This window comes from Crocuta crocuta, unplaced genomic scaffold, assembly GCF_008692635.1.
Source record: "Crocuta crocuta isolate KB4526 unplaced genomic scaffold, BGI_CrCroc_1.0 scaffold134, whole genome shotgun sequence".
NCBI classification, from domain to species: Eukaryota; Metazoa; Chordata; class Mammalia; order Carnivora; family Hyaenidae; genus Crocuta; species Crocuta crocuta.
Genome location: NW_027530183.1, coordinates 2869229 through 2887533, shown reverse-complemented (window position 1 = coordinate 2887533; position 18305 = coordinate 2869229). Strand labels below are relative to the sequence as shown.

The 18305-nt window shown below is 39.4% G+C and overlaps 2 protein-coding genes across 3 annotated transcripts in view; one reads left to right on the top strand and one right to left on the bottom strand.

Annotated features, from left to right (window-relative positions):
* Positions 1-15444, bottom strand: part of HSD17B11 (hydroxysteroid 17-beta dehydrogenase 11) — a 38238-nt gene extending 22794 nt beyond the window's left edge. Inside the window, exons 1-4 of one of the 2 annotated variants that reach the window (XM_077765136.1) lie at positions 15073-15444; positions 7764-7871; positions 4709-4840; positions 2728-2834 (exon numbers count right to left, since the gene is read on the bottom strand). In XM_077765136.1, coding sequence (XP_077621262.1) covers positions 2728-2834; positions 4709-4840; positions 7764-7871; positions 15073-15282 — 557 coding nt within the window. In that variant the 5' untranslated portion in view covers positions 15283-15444. The remainder of the gene's footprint in view (positions 1-2727; positions 2835-4708; positions 4841-7763; positions 7872-15072) is intronic. The other variant, XM_077765135.1, reaches the window with a different exon arrangement.
* Positions 15445-15513: 69 nt separating this feature from the next.
* NUDT9 (nudix hydrolase 9) overlaps positions 15514-18305 on the top strand; it is a 46094-nt gene continuing 43302 nt past the window's right edge. The window contains exon 1 of the mRNA XM_077765134.1: positions 15514-15537. The gene's annotated coding sequence lies outside the window, so the exon portion shown is untranslated. The remainder of the gene's footprint in view (positions 15538-18305) is intronic.

Below are 18305 nucleotides of genomic sequence, written 5' to 3'. Positions count from 1 at the left end.
GCAGTGCCCTCTTGAATTGTGTAGTGTGCAATCTGCGCAACTGTGTGTGTTGTTCCTGCTTTGACAACAGGTGATGAGAACTTTTACTTCTACTGAAAGCACTATTCATAGTTTCTCAGATAAAACATGTTTTCTCCTGGTTTTCACAGCTAAACACTCATTGGAGTAGAATCAAATTAGAATCAAGAGTTACAGTACTCACCATGGTAAAGAGGAGGAAGCATGACAGCGTTCAAGCCCTACTGGATTCTGATTCTCTTGAGTTATCTCAATGCCTGGTGACTAAGAATCTGGCAGAGAAGTAGAATTTCGTGTAGCCACTGAGCACCAACACCTGCAGCTATCTTTCATCAAGTGAAATAATGATGATGTGAGCCTTTGATGGCCAGGGGACAATCATCTAACCTAAACTGGCTTTGAAAGAGACAATACACAATCTGGATCACACATCTGTTCTGTAATTGCTTCAACAGCTATTTTGTCTTAAAAAACAAACAAAAATCCCCCTCAAAACCCCCAAAACTCAATACAAGTCTATGTTCATTCAAAAAAAAATCTTTTTAGGGGCACCTGGGTGGCTCAGTCGGTTGAGCGTCTGACTTCGGCTCAGGTCATGATCTCATGGTTCGTGGGTTCGAGCCCCATGTTCGGCTCTATGCTGACAGCTAGCTCAGAGCCTGGAGCCTGTCTTCAGATTCTGTGTCTCCTTCTCTCTCTTACCCTTCCCTGCTCACGCTGTCTCTCTCTCTCTCTCTCAAAAATAAATAAAAACATTTATTAAAAAAATCTTTTTAAGTTATTTATTCATTTCAAGAAAGACAGAGAGAATGAGCAGGGAAGGGGCACAGAGAGAGAGAGACAGAGAGAGAGAGAGAGAGAGAGAGAATCTGAAGCCGGCTTTGAACTGCCAGTGCAGAGTCCAATGTAAGGCTTGAACTCATGAAACGTGATATCTCGACTGAGCCGAAACCAAGAGTCAGATGTTCAACCAACTGAGCCACCCAGGCATCCCGTTTTAAAAACTATTAGAAAACAAATATATGTTAAGAAAGGGGAGGATAAATTCCTAGCAGTGTTATTGCTGGGTCATAGGGGAGTTCTATTGTTAATTTTTTGGGAAACCTTCACACTGTTTTTCAGAGGGGCTGCACCAGTTTACATTCCCACCAACAGTGTAGGAGGGTGCCCATTTCTCCACATCCTCACCAGCATCTCTTGATTTGTTCATTTTAGCCAAGGAATACAAGAGTGCTGATGCATCGGGGCACATGTACCCCAATGTTCATAGAAGCACTCTCAACAATAGCCAAATCATGGAAAAGCCTAAATGTTCATCAAAGGACGAATGGATCAAGAAGATGTGGTTTATCTATACAATGGAATAGTACATGGCAATAAGAATGAAATCTGGCCATTTGTAGTAATATGGATGGAACTCGAGGGTGTTAAGCTGAGAGAAATAAGTCAGGCAAAGGACAGATAACATATGTTTTCATGTATAGGTGAGTTAGGAAAAACTTAATGGAGGACCATGGTGGAGGAGAAGGGGAAAAAAAAGTTGGGAGAGGGAGGGAGGCAAACCATGAGAGACTCTTGAATGCTGAGAACAAACTGAGGGCTGATAGGTGTGGGGGAGAGTGGAAGGCGGGTGATGGACATGGAGGAGGGCACTTGGGATAAGCACTGGGTGTTATATGAAAACCAACTTGACAATAAACTATGAAGGGGGAAAAAAAGAAAGGAAAGGAAAAGGAAAAGGAAGGGAAGGGAGAAAAACATAAATGAAGAAAATAAAATTCCTTGTCATTACCAAAGCATAACCACTCTCTAGGTGTGGTTAGAGTAAACTGGCTTGGTATGTATCCTCGCAAACTTTTAAACGCAAGATATGTATCTTTCATATACATGTGTATACATACTTATGTATACACATGTATATATTATATAAAAACAAGATACCCACCCATGCCTATGTTTATATATTTATATGCATACAGCTATATCTGTTGTTTCTAGAATTTAGATACTCAATTCCAAAAGAGCAGAAGGGTAGAAAACAAATTTGAGCACTATGTGTATGTGTATTTATTTGTACAATAATTCAACATTTTAAGTTATTGTTTGCAAAAACAGAAATTGACCAAGCATTGTTGAGGTATGTGCAACCAGTAGGTTCCTGTTGGCTACAGTTGCCTCACTATACTGTAAAGAATTGTCTTTACAGTATACAGTGGAGCACACCATTACTGTGCCCTGCTTGCGACAGTTAAGTTCTACAGTTATTACAGTGGCAGGGAGTTTTAAATGGATAGCTGTTATATATATATTTTTTACAACAATTCCACTGTTTGGATGCTTTCAATATTTAGAATCCGGATTATACTTTCTCTTTATGCTGTTTTACTTCCACAAAATTACTTTATTTAAAATTATTAACTTTTATTCATGGTACAGAAAGATTACTCTTGTTTTAGAATTTCTTGCTCCTACAAGGGAGGAGAACTGCTTTAAGAGCTGTCTTCTAATTGGATGACTTCCCTGCAGCCGCCTCTAGAATGGTCAGCCTGGAGGGGATTAATGATCAATAAAGCTATGGTACAAGAGACTGTGCAGCTGACTATTTCAGCTACTTCAACTTTATCATTATTAACGGTGGTTTTCATTAGGGTAAGAAATCACACACAAGTTAAGCATAGGAACAAACTAAGGAAACACACGCCCACTTACCAATAGGCCAGTAAGAAGGGGACCCCGGTATGCCCAGCTGCTGAAGCCACAGTGACAATATGACCGTGATTATTCTTCATCATCTCTGGAAGAAATGCTTTTGTCGTCTAGAAATAGTGTTGATGAAGAGAGAACGGTATGTGGTTATTTCTGATTTGCAGACCCATTGGGAAGGTTTCCAGACAAAGCTATATTTTATTAACATTTTTCCTAGTATAAAGGGAAAAAAATCTAGATTAACTGCCAAATGTAGCCACAAAAGGCAAATGGATCATCTCATGTATTGACTAGATACAATAATCTAGAGTTATCCGAAGAATTTACGTGCAATGTAAAATTGTTGGAAAATGGTTTGGTCACGTCATTTACCAAAATACTGAAGTGAACAGCAATCTTCTCGTAGTCACCAAATACAACAAATATTTGCTGAGCACCTACTATGTGATGAGGATTCGAAAACAATTAAGACAATGCCTCACATTTTAACGGAGGCAGAAAGACAGGCAAAGTTGTAAGTTATCAAAATACGAAGATATATGTCAATAACTTGGGAATGCTGACATAAAACAATACTGCATTTTTACCAACTCAACATTCTTTTGAGATTATGTATCCCAAACTCACATCTAAGAAATCTTTGAGGGGCCCTTTCAGGATTGGGCTATTTGGACAATTTTTAGCCTCTTCAGAAGTTCTCTTTCTTTCTCTCTCTACATAATCTACAGACCTCAAATGGTGAGATTTATAATAAAGCTTGCAACTCTGGGGCCAGAAAATACTCAAGGCCTGAGTCTCATGAGAATCTGAAAGCAAACTGGGCTCATCTCTAATGGAACCACAGAAGGGGACTTGGATAACCCTTAATCCCTTCTTTCATAAACAAGATCACACAGAGATGTGAGATTTTTTATTTTTTTAAGAATCCAGTTTAAAATTAAAACATATATAACACCTGAAGTTTATTATTAATTATTATTATTAATTTTTTAAGGGGGAAGGGAGAATGGTTGATGAGATTTGGCCACAGGATGAAAACTGACTTCCTGGGGGCATCTGGGTGGCTCATTCGGTTGAGCATCCAACTTTGGCTCAGGTCATATCTCATGGTTCGTGGGTTTGAGCTCCGTGGCAGGCTCTGTGCTGACAGATCAGAGCTGGAGCCTGCTTCAGAGTCTGTGTCTCCCTCTCTCTTTCTGTCCCTTCCCTGCTCACGCTCTGTCTCTCTCTCAAAAATAAATAAACATTTAAAAAAAAAAAAAAAAGGAGGGGTGCCTGGATGGCTCAGTCAGTTGAGCGTCCAGCTTCAGCTCAGGTCATGATCTCGCAGTTTGCAGGTTCAAGCCCCACATCGGGCTCTGTGCTGACAGCTCAGAGCCTGGAGCCTGTTTCAGATTCATGTCTCCCTCTCTCTCTGCCTCTCCCTTGCTCATGCTCTGTCTCTCTCTGTCTCAAAAATAACTAAAAAAAAAAAAAAAAAGGAAAGAGAATTGACTTTTTTGGGGGCACCTGGGTGGCTCTGTTGGCTTAGCGTCCAACTTTGGCTCAGGTCATGATCTTGCAGTTTGTGGGTTTGACTCCCTGTGTTGGGCCCTGTACTGCTTGCTCAAAGCCTGGAGTCTGGAGCCTGCTTCTGATTCTGTGTCTCTTCCTTTCTCTGCCCCTCCCCCCTTCTCTCTCAAAAATGAATAAACATTAAAAAATGAAAAAAAAAATAAAATTGACTTTTGTTTTAAAGTTTATTTTTTTAATAATCTCTACACCCAATGTGGGGCTCGAACTCATGACCCTGAGATCAAGAGTTGCATGCTTTTCCTCTGGCACCAGCCAGGCACCCTCAAACATGACCTCTTTGTATGATGTTTTCCTTAGTGCCTAGAGAAAACTTCAGTATTGATTTGATACATCTTTATGTCTGCTGACTTTAAACATAATCTTTGGGTTTTATAAAAGGGAATGTTCTCATAAAAGAAGTCATACCTACCCAGAAATGTGCAAGTATATTAACTTCAAAAGTCTTTTCAATTTGGGGGTCTTGTGTAGCAAACAAATCCGATGTGTAGACTACACCAGCATTATTTACTAAAATACTAACATCTCCAATTTCTGCTTTCACCTTTAAAAATAAGACAAATATCTGCATCATTAAGAGTTACAAAGAAAGGTTTGCATGCAAGGATCATGAAAGAACTATGTGTTTTTACATCAGAGGTGGTTTTGTAATCTATATGTCAACATGGAAAAAAGAACGTTTTAATCTTAATTTCAACACAGCTAGACCTAGAAGCCTTGCAGGTAGAAATTTTCTTTTGCAATTTAGTCTCTTAACTTTGCTCTACTGATTATACCCTGAGAAGCATTTGGCTAACAAAAACAAAACCAGTGACAAAAACCCAGCATTTGTTTTTTAACTACTACTTAAAAGGGTAAGGAAAAAAAATGTTTTTTTAATTAATTGGCAAAAGCACGGACTATGGTGAGGAACTATGTAAAACTGATTATACCATTAATCTAGTCTCATCTTCTGTTTATTTTTGTGGTCACTCCATTCTATTGCTCACCAATCTAGGTTACCTAGATGGCAGTTGGCCTACGGGCTGGCAACACAAGAATATCTTATCTGATATTTTTATGGTTCTTTGAGTAACTAAGCTTCTTGGTGGATAGACCCTAGAGTTACAATGCATTCTGTTATACACTGTTCCAAATAAAAGCTAACTTCTGTTAGGAGTTATCACTATAAAATAGTGCCGCAGTGTGCTGGGGGACTAGGGGATGTGGCAAATAGCCTATTAAAGGCTCTTGTTGTGCTATGCATTTTGCAGGATTTCATTATTTATCTCATTTACTTCTTGCTATAATTCTATGAGCTGGCAACTCTTGGTATGCTCACTTCAGAGAGGAGAAACATGAAACACAGAATGCTGTTTCTTGCCATAGATAACATGGCTATTAAAGGTCACATGGAGCTGAGACTCTCGCAGATCTTCTGACCTCAGAGCCCAAGACAAGCCTCAAACCTCGAACAGAAAGGAAGCCACGAGGTGGAATACCCATCAGAGACCCAGCAGGACATCAGTGTGCAAACTGCTGAAGGCTTGTCAGCCAGAAATGAATTTCATCAGGTTGTTATTTAAATTACTAAAGAGTCAAGCTAAGGTCTTTGGCCTTCGGTCAACACTATTTATAACTATACCCACATCTCTAGCACAATATGAAAACTGTTCAGAATAATGCCCCAAGACATTAAGAAAAACAGGACATTGTATGTGGTTGAAATGCTGGAGCTGCTATAATGCCTTCAAAGCAATAGGACTTTGATTTTTTTAAACTGTCAAAGCATTTGCCCTGACACGTTTGTCCCTTTCTTCATACTTGAGCTCCTCATCTGGATCTATTTTCTCCCCACAGTGCAAATGTCTGGTTTGCACATTTCTCAATAATGAAAGCCAGCCATGAGGCACCTGGGTGGCTCAGTTGGTTAAGCGTCTCACTTTGGCTCAGACCATGGTCTCACAGTTCATGGGTTTGAGCCCAGCATCAGGCTCTGTGCTAACAGCTCAGAGCCTGGAGCCTGCTTCAGATTCTTTGTCTCCCTTTCTCTCTGCCTCCCCCCACCCTCCCATGCTCTGTCTCTCTCTCTCTCTCTCAAAGATAAATAAACTTAAACAAATTTAAAAAAGAAAAAAGAAAGAAAGCCAGGAGTTTAAATGGATAGGTGACATAAAAATGTCCTGATACTAAAATAACCACATGAAAACTTCAGAATATCTGATAATCACATCATTGTGAATATTCTGTTTAAGCATATAGTTTATTCTTGAGCAATTTCAGTAAAAACACCATAGTTAAAACACATGGATGGAATAGGTTCAAATAATGAAAGTATCTTTTCCAGAACTGCTTATTTCCAGATGAGTCTAGAAGTGATTACTGTGTGCCAGGTACTGATCTAAACACTTTATGTCATTAATTCACTTAATCCTCCTAACAACCCTGTGATAGGAGCTGCTGTTATATTTGAGAAAACTTAGGCACAGAGAAGTTAAGAAACTTGCAATGATATACCTAGTATTAACTGAAAGTGTGTACATCTCTATGAAGGAAATCCATTGTTAATTTTAAGTAAAACAGTTATTGTTAAATTCAGACGTTTCTTGTCTACAGACCCTGCTCTTACTGTAACCCCTTCCAGGAAAGCTATTTCCCGCCACTAGCCTGGGTAATTTCTATTTATTCTTTTGTCTTTGCTCAGGCCTCACCAGTAATCGAAGCATCAGTTTGAAATAAAAGATTACAATTCAAGAACAGTAGTTAAAAATGTCCTCAAATCTAAAATTCCCTAAACAAAGAGGTTCTCAAGGGTGGCTGAATCAGAATCTTTATACTGTGCTGAAATCAGATCATCCGGGGATGAGGTCCAAGAATGTGTGTTTTAAGGAATTTGCCCAGGTAATTCTACTGATCTTCTTACTACTGTAGTATTTAGTTAACGAGTATATGTATAAATGTGTTCAGAGTGAAACCCCATTATATATATGATGTACATATATTATACATATATATATAGCACATCTCGGTTATAAACAGAAGAGACAAATAATGCTTTATAGAAATAAATCTATGATCAAAGCCTGATAAGCAGTTAATTTTATCCTAACTCCCTAATGCAGTTCTTTGGTTGTCAGAAGACCCTGCCATGATTCACAACATCATCCAAGAATTTACCTGTAGCAGAATTAGATTGGTAAGGTGTGGGTGTGGAAGGTACTAAACATGCAGATTCCTGAGCCCAGCCCTTGATCCACTGAAAGAAACCATTGGGGTGTTTATTTTTTAGCAAGCTCTCTGGAAGATTCCAGAACACACTAAAATCTGGGAGCCTCAATTCTAGATTATAGTTCTGAGTCTGCCACTAGCTGGCTACCCAACCTTGGGCAAGTCACAAAACTTCTGCTACTTTGCATCGTGACGAGGTCATCGCCAGAATCCTTCCCAGCTCTGACATGATGTAATCCTAACCAAATGTAAAATTTCACCTTCTTCGCAGAGCTGTAAATATCTTCTCGATTACTGCAGTCTACCACAAACGCGTGAGCCTTCGCACCCAGTCTCCTGCATTCTGCAGCTGTGTCCTCAATTCCATGCTAGCAAAGGCAACAACAACAAAAGAGAACAAAATGAATGACATGAACCTATTATATCAACAGCTGAATATAATGAAGGATAGTCAGATTGTTAGCATTAGGCATTAGGCAAGAATCAAACTGAATGCATTTTTGGCAGGGATATAGGTACACTTCGTTCTCACTACTTTGACTAGCTTCTTTTATTTGGAACTGAACTTAAAGCAAGCTCTTTTAAAGAACATAAAAATCTTAGGTGCCTGAGTGGCTCATTTGGTTAAGTGTCCAACTTTATCTTAGTTATCTTAGGTCAATGAGTTCACGGTTTGTGAGTTCAAGGCCTGCATTGGGTTCTGTTCTGTGTATCCGTCTCTCTCTGTCCCTCCCTCTGCTTGCACTAGATTTCTCTCCCTCTCTCTCAAAAATAAACAAACAAAAAAATCTTAAAATACTAGTTTTGTAAGTCATGAATTTTACATACTTTGTGAATGTATGTGTGTGTGTATTCCATATCAAGATTTAAAAACATAACATTAAGCTTTTTTATGTCACTAAGAAATTATTCACATACATCAATTTTCTGGCTGCAAAATAAATAGATAACAGGTTGATTACAGTTCATTCATCCATTCATTCACTCATTCTTGGAACATTTTAATGTTTAATCATGGTGCTTGGAAGAACCTGGTGGACACAAGTATGAAGGAGACAGAGTATAGATCTTAGTCACAGTGTAGTAGTGTGGTAGGAACCCCTCCCTATGGAGAAAGAAAAAAATGAAGAAGAGAGAAGACTTCAAGGTCACCTAGATATGAGTCCAGCTGCCTACATCCCTCATGTTCCTGTAAACTGAAACAACTTAATCAGACTGCATGTTTATGTGTATTACCATATATGGGAGACAAAGAAATAGAAAATGAAAANACTGGCCATCCTTTGGGGTGGGCTGGCCCTCTGAGGGCTCACTTGATAAGGTACCAGTTGGCCAGGTGTTCAGAGTCATTGCAGGGGACCCAGGCCACCCTGACCAATTTCCTTATATTAATTGTTGGCAAGACCTGGTCCTGTCCCGGCCTCCTTGGCTAAAAGTCTGTACTGAAGAGAGCTGTAAAATAATCCTGGCTCGCCTCATGGCTGCCTCCAAATACCGGCCAGAGGTTAAAAAGCCCATACAGTCAGGAGAACCTGAAGAAACCCCGCCAACCAGCGAATGAGTGGATGATTAATGCGGCTTTCGTAGGCCAGGCCCAGTGAGATATTCGGCGCAAGCTGCAGAAACTAGAAGGTTTCACTGGCATGAATATCAGTCAGTTGCTAGAAGTAGCAACTCAGTGGGGAGCCACTGATTAAATCATAGGCTCCGATTTGTTATGATATAATCAGTATTACATGTCATATAATCAGTATTATACTGATTACTCTTACTAAAGTATGGAGGACATTTTAGGGGTCAACAGGAAGAAAGAAAAGAAAGAAAAAAGAAGAAAGAAAAATTCATAGGCAGTTCCAATGATTCAGCCAAGAGAGGATACAGGCTTAACTGTGGCACTACTAGAAAGAATGTAAAGAATAGAATGAGCCTTAAAATATATCTTCAGGAGGTAAAATCAGTAGGACTTGGTGACTGGATGAGGAAGGTGGGAAGAACCAAAGCTTAAGTCCTTGCTTTTTAGTTTAAGGAACTGGCAACATGGTGTTGCAACTAGTCAGATGGAGGTCACAAGCAGATTTGAGAAACAGAATGATGACCCCAATTTGCAGCACTAATTTTATTACTTAAATTCAGGATCAGACCATAGAGTTCCGTTTTTGTTTTTCTTTTTTTTTTTTTGTTTCCATTTTTGCTTGTTGGTTTGCCTTTACCAATTTTGTAGCTTTTTTTAATTTTTAAGAATGTCTCAAACAATACCTTGGATTGAAGTTTAGTCTGTGAACGCTGCAAACCAAGAAACTATTGTCAGCTAACTCACAAGTGGATGGATTTACTATATTTAGCCACAGAGAGAATGATAGAACAGAACAGTAATGTGATTTGCTGATAACCTGCAATTACTCATGGAGAAAACCTAAATCTGGAGAGCTATGCTAAGAACGTGCAGTTTACTCACTGAACTTAACTGTGGCAATAAAAGCAAATAGGGTGTTTTCCCTTTTACTGAAATCTCTCACACAAACTGTAGTATACTCTGGTGAGGAGCCCTTATTTCCCAAGGGACATTGAAACCTTTTGTTGCTTTTCTGTACCTAACAGGCAGCTTTTGGCTCTTTCTTACTCAGCCATCAAAAAGAATGAAATCTTGCCATTTTCACTGAAGTGGATGGAGCTTGAGTATATTATACTAAGTGAAATAGATCTGTCAGAGAAAGACAAACATCATGATTTCATTCATATGTGGAATTAAAGAAACAAACAGATGAACATAGGGGAAGGGAAAGCAAAAGATGGGAGTAAGCAAACCAGAAGAGATTTAACTACAGAGAACAAACACGAGAGTTGCCTGAGGGGAGGTTGGGGGGTGGGCTAAATGGGTTATGGTTAAGGAGGGCACTTGTGATGAGCACTGGGTGTTTTATGTATGTGATGAATCACTAAATTCTACACTTGCAACCGATTTCGCCATATAAGTTAACAAGAATGTAAATTAAAACTTGAAATAAAAAAATAAAATTTAAAAAGTATACTTCATTTACGTGTTATGAACACAAAATGGAACGTTATTCAGCCTTCAAAAGTAATAAAATTTTGACACATTCTACACCATGGATGAACCTTGATGATATTAAGCTTAGTGAAACAAGCCAGAAACAAAAGGACAAATACTGCATAATTCTTGTTATTTGAGATGCCTAGTGTAGTCAAATACACAGAGGCAGGAAGTAGAATGGTGGGTGCCAGAGGCTGAGGGGGAGGAGACTAGGGAGTAATTGTTTAATGGGTGCAAAGTTTCAGTCTGGGATGATGAAAAAGTTCTGGAGATGGCCAGGAGAGGTCATTTGATAACAATGTGAATGTTCTTAACACAACTAAACTCAACACTAAACAATGATTAAAATGGGAATTTTTATGTTATACGTACTTTACTACAATAAAAAAAAGTTTTAGTATATTGTAGTGATTCTTTGGGTCTTTATAAAGTTCAGTTCTTATTTGGAACAAATTTTACAACGAAACTCCATTTGTGGAAATTTGCTTAGTGCTTGTTGGCTTTCTCTGTCAACGCACAGAATGGGTAATGACAAACATACCCTTTCTTCCCTTCCTTTACGTTGGCAGTCACACTTTGGCCTATTTCCCTGGTCTTCCTCACTTAGGGACAAGGTCTGCACTCCACGCCTTCAGAACTACGCCAAAAAAACCCTATTTTTTTTTTAATGCAAGAAATTTAAGTTTAAAATTCTGCCAGGAAAATTTTTAGTCAGCTCCATATTCATTTGGTAAGAAATAAAAAATAAGCAGATCCTCAAAATTTTTCTCAGCTGGGTGGAACTGCTCATCATTCTTCAGGATTTCCCGTGCTAACCTTTTTTCCTAATATGTTGGATTCTGTTCTCAATTTTTAATCCTGGGCTCTCCTTTAAGTCCTTACTAATTCTTTGTCCTCTATCGCTACAAAGAAAACTCTTTGCTCATTACCTAGACTACTAAATATATTTACATGTTTTTCTGATTATTTCCTTCGTTTTTTTCCATTCATTAATTCACTTTTCCATTTGATAAAGTCTATGAGTATATACTAACTACGGGCTCAGTACTTGCTATAAATTTATCTTCACAAACTTATCTAACCAGGCATATGGGGGAGAATGGTCAAGAAATATGATTATCTACATTAGGCAATAAAAAATTGATGGCATGAATCTCAGCAGAATAACAAAGCTGAAGACACCACTAATCCCTCCTGAAATCCATGCTCCTTTTTTATGGACCTCAGGATGAGTAGGAAGACATAGGCCCTGAGTAAGTATCTTTGGACATGGCTAACCTTGCTGCTTGACTTAATCTGAGAAATTGTTTCTGGAGACAATTTGTCTTTGAACCCTGGGGGGAAGAATTTGATCTGGCCCCTCCCTGCCCTTCCTGCTAGATCAGAAAACAATCTGAAACTCTACTCTTTTATCATTCCTTGTCCACTGAGCCACCAGCCCAGAAATTTACATCTCTAGGTTCCGTTCTCCCTAGTCAGGTTTAGTGGTTCTCAGACTTTCATAATTTTAAAATATGTAAAATTGCAAGAAAAGTGGACTGTGGTGTATATACTGAGCCAAGACTGCCAATTTTTTTTCTTATTTAAAATTTTTAAAAAATTTATTTATTTTACTAAATTTTTAAATGTTTATTTATTTATTCTTGAAAGAGAACAAGCCAGGGAGGGACAGAGAGAGGGAGACAAGAATCCAAAGCAGGCTCCAGGCTCCGACTTGACAGTGCAGAGCCTGACCAGGGCACGAACCGACGAACCCACGAATCACGAGATCACAACTTGAGCGAAGTTGGACGCTTAACCAACTGAGCCATCCAGGCACCTTGGACTGCTAATCTTTTGTGTGGCCAAATAAGGACATTATAACCAACACAAACTATCAGTTACTATCACTGTAATTTCGTCAAATAAATAAAATCCACAAAAAAATAGGAAGGATATAATCTCATAATAATAGAAGGTTTACTTAAATGAAATACATTTAATATAATAAATACTACATTATTCTTAATATTCTGCCACTTCCCTTACTGCCTATCTAGTCGGCAAAATCAGCAACATCTCTTGCCTGGATTACTGTATGTCTCCTAATCGCTCTCCCTGCCACCCAGCAGCCTAGAATCTGTCTCAAAATCCTCCAATGGCTCTCCCAGGAAAAGCCAAAGTGCAAACAATACTTTGCAGGAAACTTTATTATCTGGAGCTGCCGCTACTTAAGTCTCTAGACCAGCGCTGTCTCATAAAAATATAACGTGAGACACGCACTTTAATTTCAATTTTTCTGCTGGCCACACCTGAGAAAATAAAATTTAATTCAGTAATATATTTTACTTAAAATAATCCAAAATAGGGGTACCTGGGTGGCTGGATTGGTTGAACATCCTACTTTGGCTCAGGCCATGATCTCACCGTTTCTGAGTTCAAATCCCGCGTCAGGCTCTGTGCTGAAGCTCAGAGCCTGGAGCCTGCTTCGGATTCTGTGTCTCCCTTCCTCTCTGCCCCTTCCCTGCTCACACTTGGTCTCTCTCTCTCAAAAATAAATAAACATTAAAATAATAATAAAATAATCCAAAATATTATTTTGGAATATTTATTATTATAATGAAATATATTTCAACGTAATCCACAGAAAAGTTGTAAGAAAGTCAACATAAGTTTTTTCATAATGTCTTTGAAATCCTGTGTATATTTACACCTATATCGTATTTTAATTCAGATGAGCCACATTTCAAATGCTCAACAGCAACAAGTGACTAGTAGCTACTACCTACCACTGTGTTGGAAAGCACAGATCTACACTTTTTTTTTACTACTCTCCTTTCCCTCACTCTGTGCCAGTCCTTGCATTGCTGATCCCTTTCTGCAGAGATAGGTGAGGGGCTCACTGCACCCTCAGCCTCTTCTGACTGAATGATCTCCAACTCAGTGGGCCTTTCTGTATAAGATCAACATGTTAATACCTGTCCCCCACCTGCCATAGAGTTCCTATCCCCTTTCACACTATTTTTCTTTATACTTATCACCACCCAGCAATTACATAATTTATTATACAGCATGTCCTATTTATTGTCCCTAGTTCTTAAGGTTTGTGTTTTTCTGATTGCTGAGTCCTCAGTCTGCATTAGAATGGTGCCTGGCAGATAGTAGGTGCTCAATAAATATTTGTTGGATAAAAGTACTTGACTCCAAATCAGAGAAAATTTTGTATAAACAAGAACAGGGCATTGGGAGTCATTAACACAGATGGGTATCCTAATTCTTACACCTGAATTCCTCAAGTTAGCTTAAATTTCACTTTGTGAATAAGAACTAATGTGTGTTTACCATGTGACAGACACTGCTAAACGTTTTGTGCATGCTATTTGGTATAATTTAAGACAAGTACCATTATTTTATTCCTTTTACAGAAAAGGAACCTAAAGCTCTATGAAGTTAGAAGGTAGCTCGTGAAGAAGTGGAGAGCTCTGCTGAATTTGGCCCAACTCCCCGCCAGACATTCACCACACTGACCACATCATATTGGACTGGGCCTAGTTTGTATCTTTCATTGCACATAATTAAAGTCTATTTTCCCTATGGAATTGAATACAGGGGACCCTGTGGTCTGTTTGCCACTGTGTTCTTACGATCTATGCAACAAATAATAAATACTTGTTGATTGCTATCTTAATCACACACTCATTGGGTGAACTCTCATGTAACATCGCAATCCCTAAATTCTTGTTTACAGAGCTGGGTGTTGACTAATGTGTAAGGAATGGCATTTCAGGCCATCAGGTGCCTTCTGGAACTCTGCCCATCTACCACTGGCCAAGTAAAAGATTAGATTCAAAGTCTTCCTATCTCCTTAAGCCTATACCTATGCTTGTGAAACACTGTGTACGTTGAAACGGTTTTTTTTCTTTCAAATTTTTAATTTTATTTTTAAAAGTAAACTCTATGCCCAATGTGGGGTTTGAACTCAACAACCTCGAGATCAAGAGGGGCATGCTCTGCTGACTGAGCCAGCCAGGCACCTCAAAGAGTTTCTTTTGTATTGTTTTTAACAAAAAGATGATCTTAAAAATTACTTTTGGCAACTGCTATGATACAGTGATGTTGGTTTTTGTTGGGTATCTTTTTAAATCCACTTATCTCAGTAACAACCAGTAGGATTTTTTCCTTAACAGGTACAAACTTCTTACTTTTAATTGACTAGCTTAAAACAATTACTTTTCCCATCTGATTAAGATAGAAGGGTCAACTAAATCAGGCTCTGGAGGAGATTACAAATTATTTTCAGGGCAAAAGGAAGTATACATTTACAATGCCAAATTAGTGATGGGTAGTAACTAGGAATCTTATACTGTCTAAGTCCATTTATCCTGTAACCATAAATACATTAATTAATCTATAAAACACCAACAGTAGTTTTTTCTACCGACTTTATAGAGACGCTGTAAGGGGTTGTTGCCTACAGAATGCATCCATGTCTACAGAGCAAAGGTGCCAAAAGGTAGAAACACAGTGAGCACTATTACCTTATTTATATCCCACAGAACCAGTTTGCTTTTAAGTTTGGCAAATTCATAGGCAGTTAGTCTCCCAATTCCGTGTCCAGCTCCAGTAATGAGGACGATTTCTCCAGTAACTGATTTTCTCTTCTTAGGAATGAAAAGCTTCAGAAGCGACTCTAAGCTGAAGATGATCAGTAAGGGCAATAGCTGGAGGCACTGCAGAAAGAATTTCATCCTTCTGGTTGCGGCGAGCTTTTGGTTTCCTTTCACCAATCACTCTAAATTGCTTCTGGAGGGTTGTTGCGTCCCACGCCAGAGAGAATAAAAGCAAGAACAAGGAAGGGCTCCTTTATCAAGGAGAAACAAACAACTCTGAAACCGTTCCTTCCGCTGGGCTGGGCTTCGTTCAGCCTTTCACAATTGGCTCGGGCTGCAGTGCGGAGCTGCTGCTCGCCAGCTCAGAAATCTGGGAGGGACAAAGTCCGGAGGGTAAGGCTTCCCCGTCTTGACCCACTACCTCCGGGTCTTGAGACCCGGCCATGGAGGCTTAGCTGCAGCCTGCTTTTCTCTCAAAAGTTACGAAGATAGCTGACAGTGTCCCTAGTCTGGGTCAGATGCTTCTTTGAAACTTGATGCCCATCACTAGCTAAGGGATGCAAATGTAGTTTCCTATCTTGAAAGGAAAGTGGGGGAGAGGGTCAGTTGTTCCGTACCCTCCCACCCGCCCCGGTGTCTCACGTTTTATATGGAACTAAGCTCGATTTGTGGAGAGCAAATTGTCCCTTGTCCTTTCAAGGACAGCCACAATCAAGGTCCAGGAAAAACCAGATCGTATCATAAGGGGTTGTTTCCACGAGGAAGAGCAGTATATTTGGATAACCGTTTTCACGCAACCTGTTAGAACTTGTGTGTGTGTGTGTGTATATATGTATATATGTATATATAGGTTACACTTTGGTAATAGAGTCTTTATCCAGGTGAAATCACTGCCTCCAGAATGAGTAACAAAATCGAAAGAAAAATAACCTTGCATAAAGATTATGTAATTTTTGGCTTAGTAGCCTATTTATATGATTTTTAAAAATCCAAGAGGGGGTGCCTGGGTGGCTCAGAGGGTTGTGTCCAACTTCAGCTCAGGTCATGATCTCAGGTTCATGGGTTTCAGCCCCATGTTCGGCTCTGTGCTAACAGCCCAGAGCCTGGAGCCTGCTTTGGATTCTGTGTCTCCCTCTCTCTCTGCCCCTCCCCTGCTCTCTCTCTCTCTTTTTCTCTCAAAACTGAATAAACATTAAAAAAAATCCAAGAGATTGGTTACTGAATAAAAAAGACCCAACTCTGGGATTGTGTGCAGTAAGAACTTAATAATTGTCTGTTACGTGAAGTTTTTCAATTCAGTTTTTGACAGTAATTGAAGTGAGGCTTTTCGTGAGACACTACTTAGAAAGAGACTTCAGTCATGTTGTATTTGTATTTATATTTATATTTATATTTAAGAAGCAGGAAGGGGTGTCTGGGTGGCTCAGTCAGTTAAGTGTGGGGCTTCTGGTTTAGGCTCAGGTCATGATCTCAGTTCATGAGATGGAGCCCTGCATGGGGCTCTGTGCTGACAGCGTGGAATCTGCTTGGGATTCTCTGTCTGCCTCTCTCTGTCCCTCCCCTGTTTGTGTGTAGGCTGGAGCAGTGCGCGCGCTCTCTCTCTCTCTCAAAATAAATACATAAATATTTAAAAATAAATAAACATTAAAAAAATAAGAGGCAGGAAGATCACAACAAATGAAGTTCACAGGGGGGGCCAGGGTGGCTCACTTGGTTGAGTGTCAGAATTTGGCTCACGTCATGATCTCCCTGTTTGTGAGTTTTAGCCCCACATCGGGCTTGCTGCTTCAGTGCAGAGCCTGCTTCATATCCTCTGTCTCCCCCTTTCTACCCCTCCCCTCCTTGCACTACCTTTCTTTCAAAAATAAATATGCATTAAAAAAAAAAGACTAAATGCTCCTTCAGTCTCACATTTCCCCCTCAAGAACAAGACATTTTCAGCAAGAAGCTAAATGCCTACCTACACATTTGTATAATGTCAAGAAATAAACTTTAAAAAAATTGAAGTTCATAAAGAATTCACACTCATATATATCATCTGCAACTTTTTTTTTGTTTTTTTCTCACAAATAGTTTATTGTCAAAATGGTTTCCATATAACACCCAGTGCTCATCCCCACAAGTGTCCTCCTCCATGCTCATCCCCCCTCCCCCCACATCCATCAGTCCTCAGTTTTTGTCAGCATTCAAGAGTCTCTCATGGTTTGCCTCTCTCCCTTTCCCCCACCATTTCCGCCCTTTCTTCTCCCCCTTGTTCCTCCGTCAAGTTCCTCCTACTCCTCCTATACGTGCAAACAGATGATATTTGTCCTTCTCTGCCTGACTTATTTCGCTCAGCATAACACCCTCAAGGTCCATCCATGTTGCTACACATGGCCAGATTTCATCCTTTCTCATTGCCATGTAGTATTCCATGGTATAGATAAACCACATCTTCTTGATCCATTCATCTGTTGATGGACACTTAGGCTCTTTCCATGTTTTAGCTATTGTGGAGAGTGCTGCTATGAACATTGGGGTACATGTGCTCCTATGCATCAGCATTTCTGTATCCCTTGCAACTTTTTCTTATAACCCTTAAATACACATTTACAATAGTACCAATACTTGTATAGAAAGTTTCCAGTTTCCAGAGCTTTTTTCCACATATATTATCTCATTACATTTTTTAAAAAAGCCTCTTAGGAACTAGAGAAGAAAACTATCTCCCCATTTTATAAGTAAATAGATCAGTTAGATTAACTTTGTTTTTTACAAGCAAGTAAAAGCATAACTGGAGCTAGATGCAGGATGAGGATTAGTCAAACGTTTTTGCCCAATACCTATAGAAAGAAATCACATTTTACGTGTGTATGTTTGCTTTCATATATGTTAACTTTCATACATATTTAGGCTCTTTCTCTAATATTTTCTATTGAGAAAATTGTATTTAAAGAGAACTGGGTAGGGGCACCCGGGTGGCTCAGTCGGTTAAACGTCTGACTTTGGCTCAGGTCATGATCTTGCGGTTTGTGGGTTTGAGCCCCGTGTCGGGCTCTGTGCTGACAGCTAGCTCACAGCCTGGAGTTTGCTTCAGATTCTGTGTCTCCCTCTCTCTCTGACCCTCCCCTGCTCATGCTGTATCTCTCTCTCCCTCTCTCAGAAATAAATAAAACATTAAA